General features: G+C 43.3%; 1 protein-coding gene across 2 annotated transcripts in view; it reads right to left on the bottom strand.

Annotated features, from left to right (window-relative positions):
- The window catches only part of PKD1 (polycystin 1, transient receptor potential channel interacting), a 173117-nt gene extending 154991 nt beyond the window's left edge, over positions 1–18126 (bottom strand). For both annotated transcript variants that reach the window (XM_033962835.1, XM_033962836.1), the window contains exon 1: positions 17686–18126. In XM_033962835.1, coding sequence (XP_033818726.1) covers positions 17686–17921 — 236 coding nt within the window. In that variant the 5' untranslated portion in view covers positions 17922–18126. The remainder of the gene's footprint in view (positions 1–17685) is intronic.
- Between the last annotated feature and the right edge of the window lie 329 nt (positions 18127–18455).

The raw sequence follows: 18455 nt of genomic DNA, 5'->3' as shown, positions 1-18455 counted from the left end.
ACCACCCTCTGGCGTTTGTCCGTTAACCAGTTTCTAATCCAGTTCACCACTTCAGCCTGTCAAAGTCAAAGATAATCCTGAGATTACGTGCCGATGGGACAGGGAGGATGAGATCGTTATCCACCGAAATAGAGAATGTAGGGAGAGGCAGGTTCAGGAGGAAAGATACGAGGGAAGTTCAATAATTTATCTACTTCAGTAGGAAAGAGAAGAGATTACCAAATTTTTTTGTTTTTTCAATATAGTCTCCTGATAGCTCCATACATTTCATCCACTTTTCCTACAATGACTTTAACCCCTTTAAAAAAAATTATTCTGTTTGACCTTCAAACCAGGATGCCACAGCTTCCTTGATGTCTTCATCACTTGAAAACTGCTCTCCACTGAGAGATTTCTTCAAAACTTGGAACAGGAAATAATCCGAGGTAGCCAGATCAGGACTGAGGATGGCTGATGAAACCCACATTCTCGGATGGCAGCTTATGATTGTCGTGACTGGTTCAATGTGCACCAGCGCATTGTCATGAAGAAGCAACACGCCTACTGTGACTTTTCCTCATCTTTTTTACTTGATTGACTCCCGCAAAGCGATCACTGTGTTGGTGTAACTCTCCCCAGTTATGGTTATCTTGTGTGGCATGAACTCCAGAGCAAAAGTCCTTCATCATCCCAGAAGATAGTTGCCTTGACTTTGCCTGCAGATTTTTCTGTCTTGAACTTTTTTTGGGTGGGGGATGACTTGTGCTTCCACTGCATTGAGTCCATTTGGACTTGGAATCTCTGTGATAGACCCAAGACTCATCTCCAGTCACCAAATGATGAAAAAAATTCACTTGGTCTTCACAGAGCATCTCCAAGTTCTCCTGACAGTACTGGAGCCTCATGGCCTTCTGACATGGTGTCAACATTCTTGGAACCCATCTTGCACTAACCTTGGACATGCCCAACTTTTCATGAATTCTTTTCCAAACTGGACCTGCCAGGATGCCTATTTCTTCAGCTTTTAGTGAAACCTTAATTCATTTGTCTGACAAAATTATCCTCAACTTTCTTGCACATTTCTGTGGAAGTTGCTTCCATAGGCCGTCCAGTGTGAGGACAGACTCACCATAAACTGCAGTCATGTGTTCATGGATCTCCTTTGGCTTTTTCCCTTCTGTGAGAAATTTTATCACTGAATAGTGCTCCAAATCTAGTAGTTTCTTACCTGATTCACATGAGGACTCTCCTGAAATCCTGTTTGTTGGAATGTTAGACTCACACTGAGCCACAACTGTGCATAAGTAACCTTGAGACATGTCACGACATGCACAGACCTGTTTTAACACACTTGCTACTTTCTGTCACACTCAGGTAGATAAATTATTCAATGCCCCTCGTAAGGAATTCCATCTTGGTCAGGTTTAACTTTAGATGGCGGTGAGACATCTATATAGCAATATCAAACAGACAGGCCAAGGCTCAGGCCTGGATCATCGTAGAAATTTCGGGCATAGGTAGATTTGTGTGTCGTAAGCATAGAGATGGTACTGGTAGCCAAGGGAAGAGATCAGAGCACCAAAGGAAGAAGTGGAGATGGAGAAAGGAAGAGGTCCCAGGACAGAGCCCTGAGGTACAATGACCGATAGTGGAATGGCAGCGGAGGAGAATCCTCCAGAGCACACGTTAAAAGTGTGACAAGAAAGGTAGGAAGAAAACCATGGGATAACTGAGCCTTGAAATCCAAGCAAGGTCAGTGTATCAATGAGTAGGCAGTGATCTATAATGGCAAATGATGCAGGTAGATGAAGGAAGATGAGAATGGAGAAGTGGCCTTTGGATTTGGCCAGGAGTAGGTCATTGGAGGCTCTAGCAAGAGCAGTTTCTGTAGCATGGAGAGGGCGAAAGCCCGATTGAAGCAGGTCAAGAATAGCTTGAGATGTAAGAAAGTCAAGACAATGGTGGTGAACAGCATCTTCCACAAGGAGTATCAGTGGGATCTGAAAATGAGTCTCTCTAGTCCAGTGTATCGCAAGCTTTGTGCTGCCTGAAATTCCAGGTGTGCCGCATGACGCTGGGAAGGAGGAGAGTCAGTGGCACCGACTCACTGCCTAGAGGACATGCTTCGCATGGCGAGAAGCACATCTAGTAGGCAGTCAGCCGGCACCAGCGACTTTCCTTCTCTCCATACCTCTTCCCTTCCAGCACCCCCCACTGACGGCTGAGTGCCCCGCCTGGAGGGCCTTCGCCCATTCCTGGATGTCAACGTGATCATTGTAAGGTTGGACCCCCCCCAAAAAAAATGTAAGGTTGGAAGGGTTATGGTTGAAGCGGCCTTACAATCCGCAGTCCCGAGTTCAATACCCTCACAGAAGATTCACCAGGAAGTAAAATTACTCACAAAGGCCACTAACAGTGTTTGCATAAAGAATAGATATATTGTGCAGAGAAAGCAAGATTCATAAAAGTTACAATTAATGAGAGATATAAGTTTTACAAATACAGAGACTGATTCTGTTCTCTTGTAAATGAGAGAGAACAGACAAAGAAAGAATCCAAGGGGAAGAGAAGACAGGAAAGAGAAGTGTGATGTTCCAGGTAGAGCAAGAAAAGGGGTTGATGTTGAGAGGGGGCTTTTTATAACAAATGGAATCTATTGTAGTTAAGTATCCCCATCCTTAGTAAACTGTCTGAAAAAATAGTTAATTTCACTGACCAGGAAGGTGAGTGAGGTGTAACAAAGTAACATAGTAGATGACGGCAGATAAAGACCCGAATGGTCCATCCAGTCTGCCCAACATGATTAAATTTAAATTTTTTTTAAAAAAAATTTTTTTCTTCTTAGCTATTTCTGGGCAAGAATGTGCTAGACTGGAGAAGAATAGACTGGAGTCAAATGTAATTTCCAGTATGCCTCTGACAATATCTGTGCACCTGGACCCATTGTATATCTTAAGCTGTCCATCTGAAGCACCAGACATTAACACATCTTTTTAACACCTCTTAGCTGTCTGCAATGACATTCCCTAAGGTCAGACATGAATGATATGATCTCCCATAGGCCTTTGCTGACATTGGTTTGGCTAACCCAATGCTAGGCTGACAATCATGTCATGCATGCATGTGACATCATCGCATCAACATCTGTGCACTTCTGGCGGCCATCATGTTTAGTGTGCCGCAAACTGGCAAAGTTTGCAAGACACTGCTCTAGTCCATAGCCTGTTGCTCCAACCAACAACAAATGTTGGGCTTTTGGGGATATTAAATAAATTCCAGGTAATATACAACCCGTGCTCCCTCCACACAGACAATTCATATCCTGTTCCATAGTACCGTAATCATGTTTTTTTCACAATGTCCCTAGAATTAAGGAGTTCTGCCTGTTTTCCAGTGGTTGCTCCAAGTAGCTCTTAAAACCAGATGGCAACAAACTCACCTAAAATCTGCCAGACATGTGTCTATTTCCTGAGACATAAACTGCCCTGGGATGAGAAGCCTGTAAACAGATTCCCAGCTCCGCCATAGCTAGAACCAAGATGTAGGTGAAGACTGTCTTACATTTTTATCTGTTTATTAATCCAAAATAAGATCAAAACAAGGTTAACATATATCATTTACTAAAAACTTGCTAACCCATTTTATCAGATGTATAAATCAAGGTGACGTACAGGATAATCAAAAAAGGAAAAGAACACCAAAATATCAATTAAGAAAGTAATCATAGTTCTTAACAAGAAACCTTCTAAATGATCCTTAGCTGATACGAAAAGTTCTCAGCCCCACCAACCGACTGTTATTCTGCCTTCGTTAAGTGCAAATTTGCAGAAACGAAACCTTGTTTCAGATCCACATCATTCTCTTCTTGGTTGAGCTGCAGCCCCTGGTAGATTAAGGAACGGGCTACTGAACCCACAACCTCAGGGTGCCAGGCTGTAGCTCTAACCACTACACCACACAGGGCATGGAGAAGTTTAATAAGGAGTATCAGACCCCAGGGTGTGTCTATTGGGGCTACGTAATACAGTCGTTTTGATTGATGAAGTGGTGAGGATGTTTGAGGAGTGTAGTGGGTCTGGAATATCTGGATGTGAGGCAATGATAGGAACACCCCTGACGCAGCGATTTGATGCGAAACGGAGGGTTCCCCGTTGGGTGCGAGGACTGCCTGGCCTGGATTTGGAGGCCATTAGCAGCTAAGTTATTTTTTCTTGCTTTTGCTATAGATGTTATGAGCTGGACTGGACTGCCTTTTGTTACATTCACCCACTGACTTTCATCTGTATTAGGTGTGCCGTTTGCAGGCTACTTTAGTTGCCTTGTTTTCTTGGACTATTTTTCAGCATTTACACATAAACAGCTTTTGTAGGAGGGGAGTTTTTTTGGCCAGATGAAGCTGAACTGAGGCCTTTTTCTCTTTGGGGAGTGTGAATGTTGTGGGTTGTAAGTAAGGCCTTGTAGTGTTGCTGGGTGTGTGTTTGGTTTGTCCGTGTGGGGCTTGTTTTTGAGTGAATAAGGACTACATAATACCCCAGGTCAGCGCTGGCAAGTGCGTTTTAAGCCGATTTGCTTTGCAGCTGCTAAAAGTGCCGTAGCATTAGAGAGGAAGCCATCTTCTGGACCCCAGGCCTCAGGTCTGGCGTTTGAAGCTGACTCATTTGGTGGAATTGGAAGAATTGACTGACAAGCATCACGATCCCACTCGGAAATTATGGACTAAGAGGATTTGGGCTGGTTTTCATATAACTTTTTTGTTTCTGCTGACATATTGCAACTTTATTGAGGGTTTTCTGGGGAGTTTGAAGAGGGCAGACTTGTAGATTTGAGGATTCCTGATTTATTCATTTTTTTAAATGTATCTGTGCCCCCTTGGGGGGTTGTTGTATGCTTCTGATATGTTGAAAATGTATTAGAAACAAAAAAACAAAATGATAAGTAGTTGTAGTAATGGCTTAATAGAACAGGTATAAGACCATACAATCAATTAACAAGGCAACCACTGAGCATAACCACTCTGACAAATCAATCCTGCTGCACTGGACCTATACGTCATGAAGAGTTGCAAAGATTACAATTCCAGAATTCAACAAGTAAATAGCTCTGCTTGTATCTAAGTCTTTCGGGTTTTGAGGTCTGGTTTAACTCTCCAAACCTCTTCAGAAATGCAAGCAAGAATACACTTCAAAATTCTACTGCCTACTATCCAAAGCTATTAATGGAGACAGCCCAACCTACTGGAACAACCGACTAACCCAATCCACCTCAACCAGGCACAGGAGAACCCACTCACTATTCACACACCTACCAACCAAAAATGTTAAATGAGGAAAATGATATGACATCCTACTGGCCACCAAAGCAGCTAAACTAGACAGACAAATCACCAATCTGTTGTCTTCGACCACAGACTACAAAACCTTCAAAAAAGAAACCAAAACCCTACTCTTCAAAAAATACATAAAACCTATCTAACACGAACAGTTCCTTCTCAAACTCCACCTACCACACACTCCACCCATATCTAATCTAAAATGTTTCTAATTACCCAACATGTATCTCCTTAACTTCTCGATAATTATCATGTAATTCTTATGACAATTCTTATGTAATGTTATAATTCTTGTAACCTGACAACTCTTGTGTAATCCGCCTTGAACCGCAAGGTAATGGCGGAATAGAAATCACTAATGTAAGGTTGCGTTAGCGGCCCAATGAAAAGCTGCTTCAGCAGAACCTTTTATCTGGGAGCAGCTGCAAATAAACAGGGGCAGAGCTTAATTAATGCCAACTCCAGTGAGACAAGGCAAGCTGCACAGAATCATCACGGAGGCTGGTGACGCTCTCGGAGAGAGTAGCCAGATTTATTAAGGCTTTTGAGAGAGAGAGGCATGACGGACAGGCTTAGAGTGGACTCTTGTTCTGAATCAATCACAACCCCCCACCTCTGTGCCATTGTTCCTACTGCAGGCTAGAAATGTTTGTGGTATAAATGTGCCTGTATTGAAAACCATCTCAGAAAATGCTAACTCTGTATTGTAACACCTTTACAAAAGCTCATGAAATCGCTCTGAAGTGACTTCCCAGTCATTAGTAGCAGTAATAAACCCGGAAAATCAAAGCCACTGAATTCCCAGGTTTGTGGAACTGGCTAAAGCATAGGGTGACAGCAAAGGGTTACTGCGTAGAGATAGGACTGATTTTTATGTCTTCCTACTTATGTGGTTAAGCTGGCAGTTAAGCTGACTTTGCCCCTGAAATGCCCCCCCAAATAGCTGGTTTTCAGTTTGACACGAACCGGTTCAGCATCTGTGAATGACCCCCCCCCCCCCCCAATCCACACCCTAGAAATGCTGGATGCTGAGACTTTTCCTTCCAGCAGTCACTCCTACACCGTCCATGTCTCACACATTCATGAGGGTGAAATACTCACTTGGATTACAAATTGGCTGGCGGATAGGAAACAGAGAGTGGAAGTAAATGGACAATACTCAGACTAGAAAAGCATCACCAGTGGAGTGCCACAGGGTTCGGTGCTTGGACCCGTGCTCAACCTATTTATAAACAATCTGGAAATTGGTACGACGAGTGAGGTTTTGAAGACGATACGAAGTTATTCAGGAGGATTGCGAACATCTGCAACGTGACACAAACATGCTCGAGAAATGGGCCGCGACATGGCAGATGAGGTTCAATGTGGATAAGTGTAAGGTGATGCATGTCGGAAACAAAAATCTTATGTACGAATACAGGATGTCTGGGGCGGTACTTGGAGAGACCCCCCAGGAAAGAGTCTTGGGAGTAGTGGTTGACAAGACGATGAAGCCGTCTGCGCAATGCGCAGCGGCGGCGAAAAGGGCAAACAGAATGCTGGGAATGGTTAAGAAGGGGATCACAAACAGATCGGAGAAGGTTATCATGCCGCTTACCGGGCCATGGTACGCCCTCACCTGGAATACTGCATCCAGCACTGGTCGCCGTACATGAAGAAGGACACGGTACTACTCGAAAGGGTCCAGAGAAGAGCGACTAAAATGGTTAAAGGGCTGGAAGAGTTGCCGTACAGTGAGAAATTAGAGATACTGGGCCTCTTCTCCCTTGAAAAGAGGAGACAGAGGGGACCTAATAGAAACATTCAAGATAATGAAGGGAATAGACTTAGTAGAGAAAGACAGGTTGTTCACCCTCTCCAAGGTAGAGAGAACGAGAGGGCACTCTCTAAAGTTGAAAGGGGATAGATTGCGTACAAACGTAAGGAAGTTCTTCTTCACCCAGAGAGTGGTGGAAAACTGGAATGCTCTTCCGGAGGCTGTCATGGGGGAAAACACCCTCCAGGGATTCAAGACAAAGTTAGACAAGTTCCTACTGGAACACAACATACGCAAGTAAGGCTAGACTCAAATAGGGCACTGGTCTTTGATCTAAGGGCCACCGCGTGAGCAGACTTCTGGGCACGATGGACCACTTGTCTGACCCAGCAGAGGCAAATTCTTATGTTCTTATTTGTTCATTTAAAATATTTATAATCTGCACGATCCTAATTACATTACATTACAGATTTCTATTCCGCCATTACCTTTCGGTTCAAAGCGGATTACAAAAAGAGTTATGGAAGAAGGGTTACAACGTTAGATCAGAGAAGATTTCCAAGAGAGGGAAATAAGAAATAAAACATTCCTAATAAAACTACTTAATTTAAAAATACACATAGCATAAAATATTTATAAATAATGCTCTGATAAAAATTAGGAACTCTCATTTTGGGCTTCCTCAAGTTGACTATTTCTAAAACTATAATTGCTCCTTAGAAGAAAACTCAGAAGTCATTAGTTGCTGAAGACTTGTCGAAATTCGTTTCCGTTCTCTCGTAAATGATTCTACATTCTTCATTGTTTTTCCCACCAGAATGATTAAGTAGTTGATACAAAGTAATTGATCCTGTTACAATTGCATTCTAATTAAAGGGTAAAAGGTCATGGAATGGAGATACCCTGAGTTAAGAACGAGTTACGTTTTTAAGCGTCTACTCCCATCTGACGGTCCCTACCAGTGTTCCCTCTACGGTACTTTCAACCAATGAACCTCCCCAAAAAGAAAGAATGTCAAACACTGTAGAAATTCTCTCAAGTGAAGAAGAACTGCAGAGACAACTCCGCACTCTACACAAAATTAACCCTTTAAATAAACGCACAACCACACGCTGGTCTTAATGTGGCCATGTGTCATTCCTGAATCTGCTATAGGAGAACTGCAGGAGGCTTTGCTCAGTGAAATCAAATGTTCTTAAGTCGGGCGTTTGTAGCAAAGCAGTTCATACATTGGGGGGGGGCCAGATTCTATACCTGGTAATCAAAACTGGGCACTGGAAAACATCTATGCCCTCTGCAGAATGGCATGGAAATGGACCTTCTGGGGCTACAGTCAAAGCAATGAAGGATTAAGTGACTTGAAAAAAAAACTCCGAAAATCCCAGCACAAAAGGCTTTCATTTTTATTATGCCAGCATGAACCAGTGGTCACTAACCCCCTCCCAGTACATACGGCAGCATCTGGTGTCTCAAGTGAGCCCAAAAGAAGAGGCAGAGGGAGCCGGGTTTTCAAACCAACCACACATTAATAGCAACCAACATTGACTCACTACCTGGACTCCTGATACAGGCTTCGTAGCCGAAACACAGCCCACGTCACGTCCATTGTGCGTCTAAATGACATTTTGCATTTGCAATATTGGTTAGTTTGGAGACCTGGCTCACTCTGCTTCTTCTTTTGGACTCCTTGGGATTTGTGCAGAGTGGACTTTCTCTGGGGTGGGCTAGTGAACCATAGAGAGGAGGACCCAGGCCCATAAGCCACTCTAACCACTACATTTCTGGCGGAAAGTGTCAGCCCACCAAAACTTTACTATATTTTCTATATAGATGCAATCTGCAGCCATAAGGGCTATTGGAGTGATAGACAGGTGGGTATAGTAGGTCTGGGAGGAATTTTTGGAGGGCTCAACATGAATTATAAGGGTGAAGTTCACAGCAGCATCTTCTAAGGTGCTCCACTGCTATGTTGACATGTCTTTGTGGGCAGTCCATTACAATGCTGGCCCCTCCCACGTCCAAATGGTCTGGATTCGGACGTTTTGAACTTGCACGTTTTTGTGGTTGAAAATGGTGAAGAAAGTTGGGCGTCCCGGTGGCCAAGACGTCTAAATAGGTGATGTTCAAAAACAATAATCTGGATGTCTAGCAGTTTTGCCGGTTTCATAAATGGCAGTTTCTTCACCTCCAGGAAACACTGAAAGTTAGACTTAGACGTGCTTTCGAAAATGCCCCTCACACATATACCGTGCCCTTAGATGTCAGCCCTCTCGGAAAGGGACCTGAGCATAACTCACCTTGAGCTAAATATTAAGAGAGAGAGGGACACTCCTCTGCCATGGCACGATAGGATGCAGTGGTTAAAGCGACAGCCTCAGCACCCTGAGGTTGTGGGTTCAAATCCCACGCTGCTCCTTGCGACCCTGGGCAAGCCACTTAATCCCCCCATTGCCCCAGGTACATTAGATAGATTGTGAGACAGGGGAATAAATTCATGTAAACTGCTCTGAAAATCCTATTCACTACTTCCTATGATTGACGATACACTTAATTACTGAGAAGGGTGTTTTTTATATTATTTGTATAGAGAATAAAACCGAATTAGCCCCAACAGTGCACAAAAGCCCACTCACACTTTATTTCTTTTTAAAATTTCTATTCTGTCGAGTTCCTAGACGGTTTACAATACTTAAAACAGTACAAAAGAGGGGAAAAGCATCAAACATTAAGTTCACAATTAATGCTTAATAAAGACAGATCAGACCCTGTTTTCTGAAAGTTCCTCTATCTGCACATTTCCTTCACTCTTTTTACTTGCTCCAAAGATGGTGGAAATGTGTTTGCTTTCTCCTTTGCAACACACCTAAACTGCAGGCCAGAAATGCCTACGTGTGATGCGTGTGCATTTGCGTGCGTATATTCCGCCATGCGACTCTATCATAGCCGTTTTTACATGTGAAACCTGCTTCCTAGGGGATTGGCCAGCACATACATGTCCATTCCTGCATGTATGTTAGAAGAGGCTCCACGTCAGCACATGTCCTGGCCTGAATGAAAGCATTTAGAGATCTTTTTATAAGCTGCAAAAGCTCGAGCACTGCTTACAGCAGGCTAAAATGAGCGTCGGAAGCAGCGCGGAGCATTCAGCACGGTTCTCTGCGCTAATAACAGCTATTGAGGTTTAATCAAAGGGGGGACTATACATTTCCTGGCTCTACATCCTTCTCTTCTTGGTTGGGCTGAGAACTTTTCAGCAACCCCTAGTATTGTGATGTCATAAAGCCTCATTCCACCAATGCCTAAGAGCCAACCTCAGCAGTGATGTCACAATGGCAGAAACCCAAAGAGTAGCAACATTCCAGAGCTGAGATTGTGATGTCATAATGCCTCATTCCACCAATGCCTAAGAGCCAACCTCTTCGGTGATGTCACAAGGGCTCAGTTTCCCTATACTTGTGCCCATTTACTAGATGCATTTGCCTCTTTGAAAGGGAAAGTGTCAAGAAAAGCATGGAATAACTTGTAAGTTTCCTGGCTCCACATCATTCTTTTCATGGTTGGGCTGAGAACGCTTCAGGGGCCCCTCGTAGAATCAGGACCTTACCGCTGAAAAGCTGCCATTGGTAAGTGTTCACGCACTAAATTTTTTTAACGGCAAAATTTGTGCATGGCCTTTAATTCACAAAATGGGAAAACTACAGGACTTTAATTCCCAGGAAAGAGCCGCATAGGGGCAGCCCTGGAGCCGCTTTCTACCACAGTTTAGTTAAAGCTCAGTACATCAGCTTCTTTGTGTTTATTTAAAAAATAGCATTTGTAGGAACATCTTTTATGGTTTATGGTTCACTGAATTTCATATACCGCCTTTCTTGAAACAAAAAAAAGGAAGAGAGTGTCAGGCATGAATTTCTGGAACATCAGTGGTGAGGAAGAGAAATTGCTGCTCACGTGCTCCGAGCCCCGGATGTGCCTTCTTGGGAATGGAAACGTCTTTAGTTAACTGTAAGACAGGAGCAGAAATGCCGATCCCACCTCCTCAGTTCAAGGTATCGTCTCCTCCGACCCACCAGGGAAGAAAGGCAGCTGCCAGCCTGCCCCAGGGTGGGTTCCACACAACGGCAGACAGCAGCACCCCGGGACACTTTGGAATGTGACCGCTGGGCACCAGTGTGTGCTTCAATCTTACATTTTAGGAGAGAAAGACCCTAAAACAAGTGGGGGGGGGGGGGGTGTTTGGTTTTCTTTTCAGGCACAGAAGGATACCAAACAATAAACATATGCAATCATGGAAATGTATACAACATACAGTATATGAAAACAAGGGAATACCAAGGAGTCTATCATGACACACACAAGAAATATATCTAATACAATGTTTAATATTTCCATTTCATCTTTTTTTTTTTTTAATTATAATATTTCTTTATTGAGCAAACCAGTATACACAAAATAGAACAGAGTAAAGGGACATCCATCAATCCATCAAAAACTGCCCTATCGGGCAAAGAGAGCCAATGGGCAAACATAACCAAGATCAGATGGCTCAATAACCAGAGGTGCTCAATACATTTTTCCATGTAAGACCCTCCAAAAAACCCCCCAGAACAGAGTGGAACTCCCCAATACCATAACACACAGTAGAATACGCCTTAAAACACCGGATCCAAACCACCCCCCACCCCCTCTCCCAACCTGTGGAAGACATAGACGAAATACACAAAATAGACAACCAGGAGATAAAAAATGTACAAAATATGGACAAAGAAAAGGCACAATATAGACACAAGGGGGAGGAGAACTAGATCACAAAGGGAAGAAGAGGAGACAAAATAGAGAGAGAGATAAAGAACCCCATAAGAGAATCCAAGGAAGAAGGAGTCTGAAGAGGGAAAGTACCGAAGAGGACAGAAGACCCCAATGTAGGCTAACAGTTTAAGAGTAGACTCCTCTCACGATGGGGAAGGGACAGCCAAAACTCCTCCCATACATCCTGAAATCGAGACCACCTGCATTCATCCCGAGTGCCCGCAGCCCGTCTTTCCAAGAGAGCTAAGTCATAAAGAGACCCCTGCCATCGAGAGAAAGAGGGAGCATGCGGCTCTCGCCAAAGAGTCAAAATGGCTTTCTTAGCCAGCAAAAGGGCCTTAGACACTGCCCAACAGTGCAACCATGAAGCTCCGCCTCCAGGTAAAAAAGAGCTACACAGGGGTTACAGCTCGGGAGCCCATGAACCAAGGAGGACAAATAGGTCCAAACATGCTGCCAAAAGGCTCGCACAGGGGGGCACTCCCAAAACATATGCCCCAGGGAAGCAGGATTTACAGGACATTTAGGGCACCCCGCATGAGCTGCAATACCAGCCCGGTGTGCTCTGTGAGGGGAAATAAAAGCTCTGTGAAGGAATTTATATTCTTGTTCCCTATGTAACATGTTACATGATATGGTGCGCAATTGGACAAAGCAACGAGAAATCAATGCAGACGGAACCAGGCAGCCCAAGTCAGCACTCCACGCCCCTGCCAACCAAACAGCTCGTTCGGTCTGTAGGGGGGGGGGCCCAGAACATCAACGTAATAGCGAAGACGCGGAGCCGTGTCCTCCCCCAACGCCAAACACCTCCCAAGAGCCCGTGCCACAGATCCGCTCAACCGATCCCCCGAGAAGCTGGAAGTAGCCGAAAGCATCCACCCTATCCAGCCCATACAGCGATCCCAATTCGGCAGAGGAAAGGAGATCGCCCCCATCGGAGAGAGCATCCCCTATTCTACGAACTCCATGTGCATGCCAAATCCGAAACACCTTGTCCATTTCATCTTTAATATATTTGATTTCATTCCATATTACTGTTCATGCATTTTGCTGAATATATGTGATAAAAGTTTCAAAAAGAAAAAATAGTTAAAAGAAATAGATCTAATACAGCATGTGTTAAAAACAGGAATACCTAGAGGTACAAGTGAGCATATCTAGGGGCTATCACGACATACGCAACAAATAGATCTAATACAGCATGTGTAAAAAACAGGAATACCTAGAGGTACAAGTGAGCATATCTAGGGGCTATCACGACATACGCAACAAATAGATCTAATACAGCATGTGTAAAAAACAGGAATACCTAGAGGTACAAGTGAGCATATCTAGGGGCTATCACGACATACGCAACAAATAGATCTAATACAGCATGTGTAAAAAACAGGACTACCTAGAGGTACAAGTGAGCATATCTAGGGGCTATCACGACATACGCAACAAATAGATCTAATACAGCATGTGTAAAAAACAGGAATACCTAGAGGTACAAGTGAGCATATCTAGGGGCTATCACGACATACGCAACAAATAGATCTAATACAGCATGTGTAAAAAACAGGAATACCTAGAGGTACAAGTGAGCATATCTAGGGGCTATCACGACATACGCAACAAATAGATCTAATACAGCATGTATAAAAACAGGAATACCTAGAGGTACAAGTGAGCATATCTAGGGGCTATCACGACATACGCAACAAATAGATCTAATACAGCATGTATAAAAACAGGAATACCTAGAGGTACAAGTGAGCATATCTAGGGGCTATCACGACATACGCAACAAATAGATCTAATACAGCATGTGTAAAAAACAGGAATACCTAGAGGTACAAGTGAGCATATCTAGGGGCTATCACGACATACGCAACAAATAGATCTAATACAGCATGTGTAAAAAACAGGAATACCTAGAGGTACAAGTGAGCATATCTAGGGGCTATCACGACATACGCAACAAATAGATCTAATACAGCATGTATAAAAACAGGAATACCTAGAGGTACAAGTGAGCATATCTAGGGGCTATCACGACATACGCAACAAATAGATCTAATACAGCATGTGTTAAAAACAGGAATACCTAGAGGTACAAGTGAGCATATCTAGGGGCTATCACGACATACGCAACAAATAGATCTAATACAGCATGTGTAAAAAACAGGAATACCTAGAGGTACAAGTGAGCATATCTAGGGGCTATCACGACATACGCAACAAATAGATCTAATACAGCATGTGTAAAAAAACAGGAATACCTAGAGGTACAAGTGAGCATATCTAGGGGCTATCACGACATACGCAACAAATAGATCTAATACAGCATGTGTAAAAAACAGGAATACCTAGAGGTACAAGTGAGCATATCTAGGGGCTATCACGACATACGCAACAAATAGATCTAATACAGCATGTATAAAAACAGGAATACCTAGAGGTACAAGTGAGCATATCTAGGGGCTATCACGACATACGCAACAAATAGATCTAATACAGCATGTGTTAAAAACAGGAATACCTAGAGGTACAAGTGAGCATATCTAGGGGCTATCACGACATACGCAACAAATAGATCTAATACAGCATGTGTAAAAAACAGGAATACCTAGAGGTACAAGTGAGCATATCTAGGGGCTATCACGACATACGCAACAAATAGATCTAATACAGCATGTATAAAAACAGGAATACCTAGAGGTACAAGTGAGCATATCTAGGGGCTATCACGACATACGCAACAAATAGATCTAATACAGCATGTGTTAAAAACAGGAATACCTAGAGGTACAAGTGAGCATATCTAGGGGCTATCACGACATACGCAACAAATAGATCTAATACAGCATGTGTAAAAAACAGGAATACCTAGAGGTACAAGTGAGCATATCTAGGGGCTATCACGACATACGCAACAAATAGATCTAATACAGCATGTATAAAAACAGGAATACCTAGAGGTACAAGTGAGCATATCTAGGGGCTATCACGACATACGCAACAAATAGATCTAATACAGCATGTGTTAAAAACAGGAATACCTAGAGGTACAAGTGAGCATATCTAGGGGCTATCACGACATACGCAACAAATAGATCTAATACAGCATGTGTAAAAAACAGGAATACCTAGAGGTACAAGTGAGCATATCTAGGGGCTATCACGACATACGCAACAAATATATCTAATACAGCATGTGTTAAAAACAGGAATACCTAGAGGTACAAGTGAGCATATCTAGGGGCTATCACGACATACGCAACAAATAGATCTAATACAGCATGTGTTAAAAACAGGAATACCTAGAGGTACAAGTGAGCATATCTAGGGGCTATCACGACATACGCAACAAATATATCTAATACAGCATGTATAAAAACAGGAATACCTAGAGGTACAAGTGAACATATCTAGGGGCTATCACGACATACGCAACAAATAGATCTAATACAGCATGTATAAAAACAGGAATACCTAGAGGTACAAGTGAACATATCTAGGGGCTATCACGACATACGCAACAAATAGATCTAATACAGCATGTGTAAAAAACAGGAATACCTAAAGGTACAAGTGAGCATATCTAGGGGCTATCATGACATACGCAACAAATAGATCTAATACAGCATGTATAAAAACAGGAATACCTAGAGGTACAAGTGAGCATATCTAAGGGCTATCACGACATACGCAACAAATATATCTAATACAGCATGTATAAAAAACAGGAATACCTAGAGGTACAAGTGAGCATATCTAGGGGCTATCACGACATACGCAACAAATAGATCTAATACAGCATGTGTAAAAAACAGGAATACCTAGTGAGCATGCCTAGGGGTTATCGTGACATACGCAACAAATATATCTAATACGGCATATGTAAATACAGGAATATCTAGTGAGCATGCTTAGGGGTTATTGTGACATACGCAACAAATATATCTAATACAGCATGTGTAAAAAACAGGAATACCTAGTGAGCATATCTAGGGGCTATCATGACATACGCAACAAATATATCTAATACAGCATGTGTAAAAAGCAGGAATACCTAGTGAGCATATCTAGGGGCTATCGTGACATACGCAACAAATATATCTAATACAGCATGTGTAAAAAACAGGAATACCTAGAGGTACAAGTGAGCATATCTAGGGGCTATCACGACATACGCAACAAATATATCTAATACAGCATGTATAAAAACAGGAATACCTAGAGGTACAAGTGAACATATCTAGGGGCTATCACGACATACGCAACAAATAGATCTAATACAGCATGTGTAAAAAACAGGAATACCTAGAGGTACAAGTGAGCATATCTAGGGGCTATCACGACATACGCAACAAATATATCTAATACAGCATGTATAAAAACAGGAATACCTAGAGGTACAAGTGAACATATCTAGGGGCTATCACGACATACGCAACAAATAGATCTAATACAGCATGTGTAAAAAACAGGAATACCTAGAGGTACAAGTGAGCATATCTAGGGGCTATCATGACATACGCAACAAATAGATCTAATACAGCATGTATAAAAACAGGAATACCTAGAGGTACAAGTGAGCATATCTAAGGGCTATCACGACATACGCAACAAATATATCTAATACAGCATGTATAAAAAACAGGAATACCTAGAGGTACAAGTGAGCATATCTAGGGGCTATCACGACATACGCAACAAATAGATCTAATACAGCATGTGTAAAAAACAGGAATACCTAGTGAGCATGCCTAGGGGTTATCGTGACATACGCAACAAATATATCTAATACGGCATATGTAAATACAGGAATATCTAGTGAGCATGCTTAGGGGTTATTGTGACATACGCAACAAATATATCTAATACAGCATGTGTAAAAAACAGGAATACCTAGTGAGCATATCTAGGGGCTATCGTGACATACGCAACAAATATATCTAATACAGCATGTGTAAAAAGCAGGAATACCTAGTGAGCATATCTAGGGGCTATCGTGACATACGCAACAAATATATCTAATACAGCATGTGTAAAAAACAGGAATACCTAGAGGTACAAGTGAGCATATCTAGGGGCTATCACGACATACGCAACAAATATATCTAATACAGCATGTATAAAAACAGGAATACCTAGAGGTACAAGTGAGCATATCTAGGGGCTATCACGACATACGCAACAAATATATCTAATACAGCATGTGTAAAAAACAGGAATACCTAGAGGTACAAGTGAGCATACCTAGGGCAATTACCTAAGGGCTATCACAACATACGCTAGGGGCATACCTAGGGGCTAGGGGATTAGGGGCATACCTAGGGGCATATTTAGGGGCTATCACGACATACACTTCCTTAATTTGTTGAAATCTGATTTGGCTTGGTATATCGACATTTTATATGAGGGGATATTAATAGTGTTGTCTAGTTATGGCTATGTTATATGTGGAAATCGCAGGGAACATAAGATATTATGTAAACTGCTTAGTTGTATGTGGTATAAAATTTTCTAATAAATAAATAAATTAAATAATACAGCATGTGTTAAAAACAGGAATACCCAGGAGTACAAATAAGCATACCTAGGGGTCTATCACGACATGTGCAAGAGATATCTAATACTCGTCTACAGCATGTGTAAACCCAGGAATGCTCAGACGTACACATAAGTTTACCAAAGGGTCTATCACGACATGTGCAAGAAAGTTCTAAAACCCAGGGGTACATCTGAGCATTCCTAGGGGTCGAACATGGCTGGATTCTTCTTGTACACAGGCAACCCCCTCCTCCCCCCAGCCCCTACTCACAGCACGGTGACCTCCGGCGGGACGTGGCTGGCGTTTGGGGCTCGATCCCAGCCCTGGCCCGAGCAGTTGACCAGGCAGGATCCGTTGCAGGCACAGTGCAGGGGGCAGAGCGGGCAGCCCAGCCCCCGCCCCAGCAGCAGTAGCAGCAGGAGGGCGCAGAGGAGCTCGGTGCCCAGTGCCAGGCTGGCATTGCCCCGCTCGGGCTGCGCTGCTCCCGCGCCATGTGCAAACCGCATCGCTCAGTCCCGGCTCATGGCTCCGATCCTCTCCCTGGCCATCGCGGCCGCGGCCCCCGACCCCCGAAGCGCGCTCCCGGCTCCAAGCTTCTCCTCCCTGAACTTCCCCCGCTGGACTTTTGGCACTTTGCAAGGAGCTGCAGTTCCTGGCTCCCTCTCTAGGGCAGGGAAAGGAGGAAACAGCCCAGCAACATCTGGGCACCGCTGCAGCCAGGCCCTGCCTCTGCTCACCCAACCCCCCCGACAAGCTCGGCCTCTGCACCGAATGGGTTAACCACTGGGCTACTCCTTCTTAGCACCACGGTAGCATTTCCGTTATGTGTTGCAAGGAACGAAGGCTTCCGACTTTGTAGCGAATCATTTCTTTGTTAGGAAGAGCAGGAGAAATACTCTGGAATTCATTGGTGAAAGCAGTTAGCTCAGTAGGGTTTAAAACAAAAGTCCATCAGCCTATTCCTAGGATATACTCTTCGGGACCTGGGTTGGCCACAGGATACTGGGCTTGATGGACCTTCGGTCTGTCCCAGTACGGCA

This window comes from Geotrypetes seraphini, chromosome 11, assembly GCF_902459505.1.
Source record: "Geotrypetes seraphini chromosome 11, aGeoSer1.1, whole genome shotgun sequence".
NCBI lineage: Eukaryota > Metazoa > Chordata > Amphibia > Gymnophiona > Dermophiidae > Geotrypetes > Geotrypetes seraphini.
Note: the sequence above shows the minus strand (reverse complement) of the source record. Positions and strands in the feature narration are given on the sequence as shown.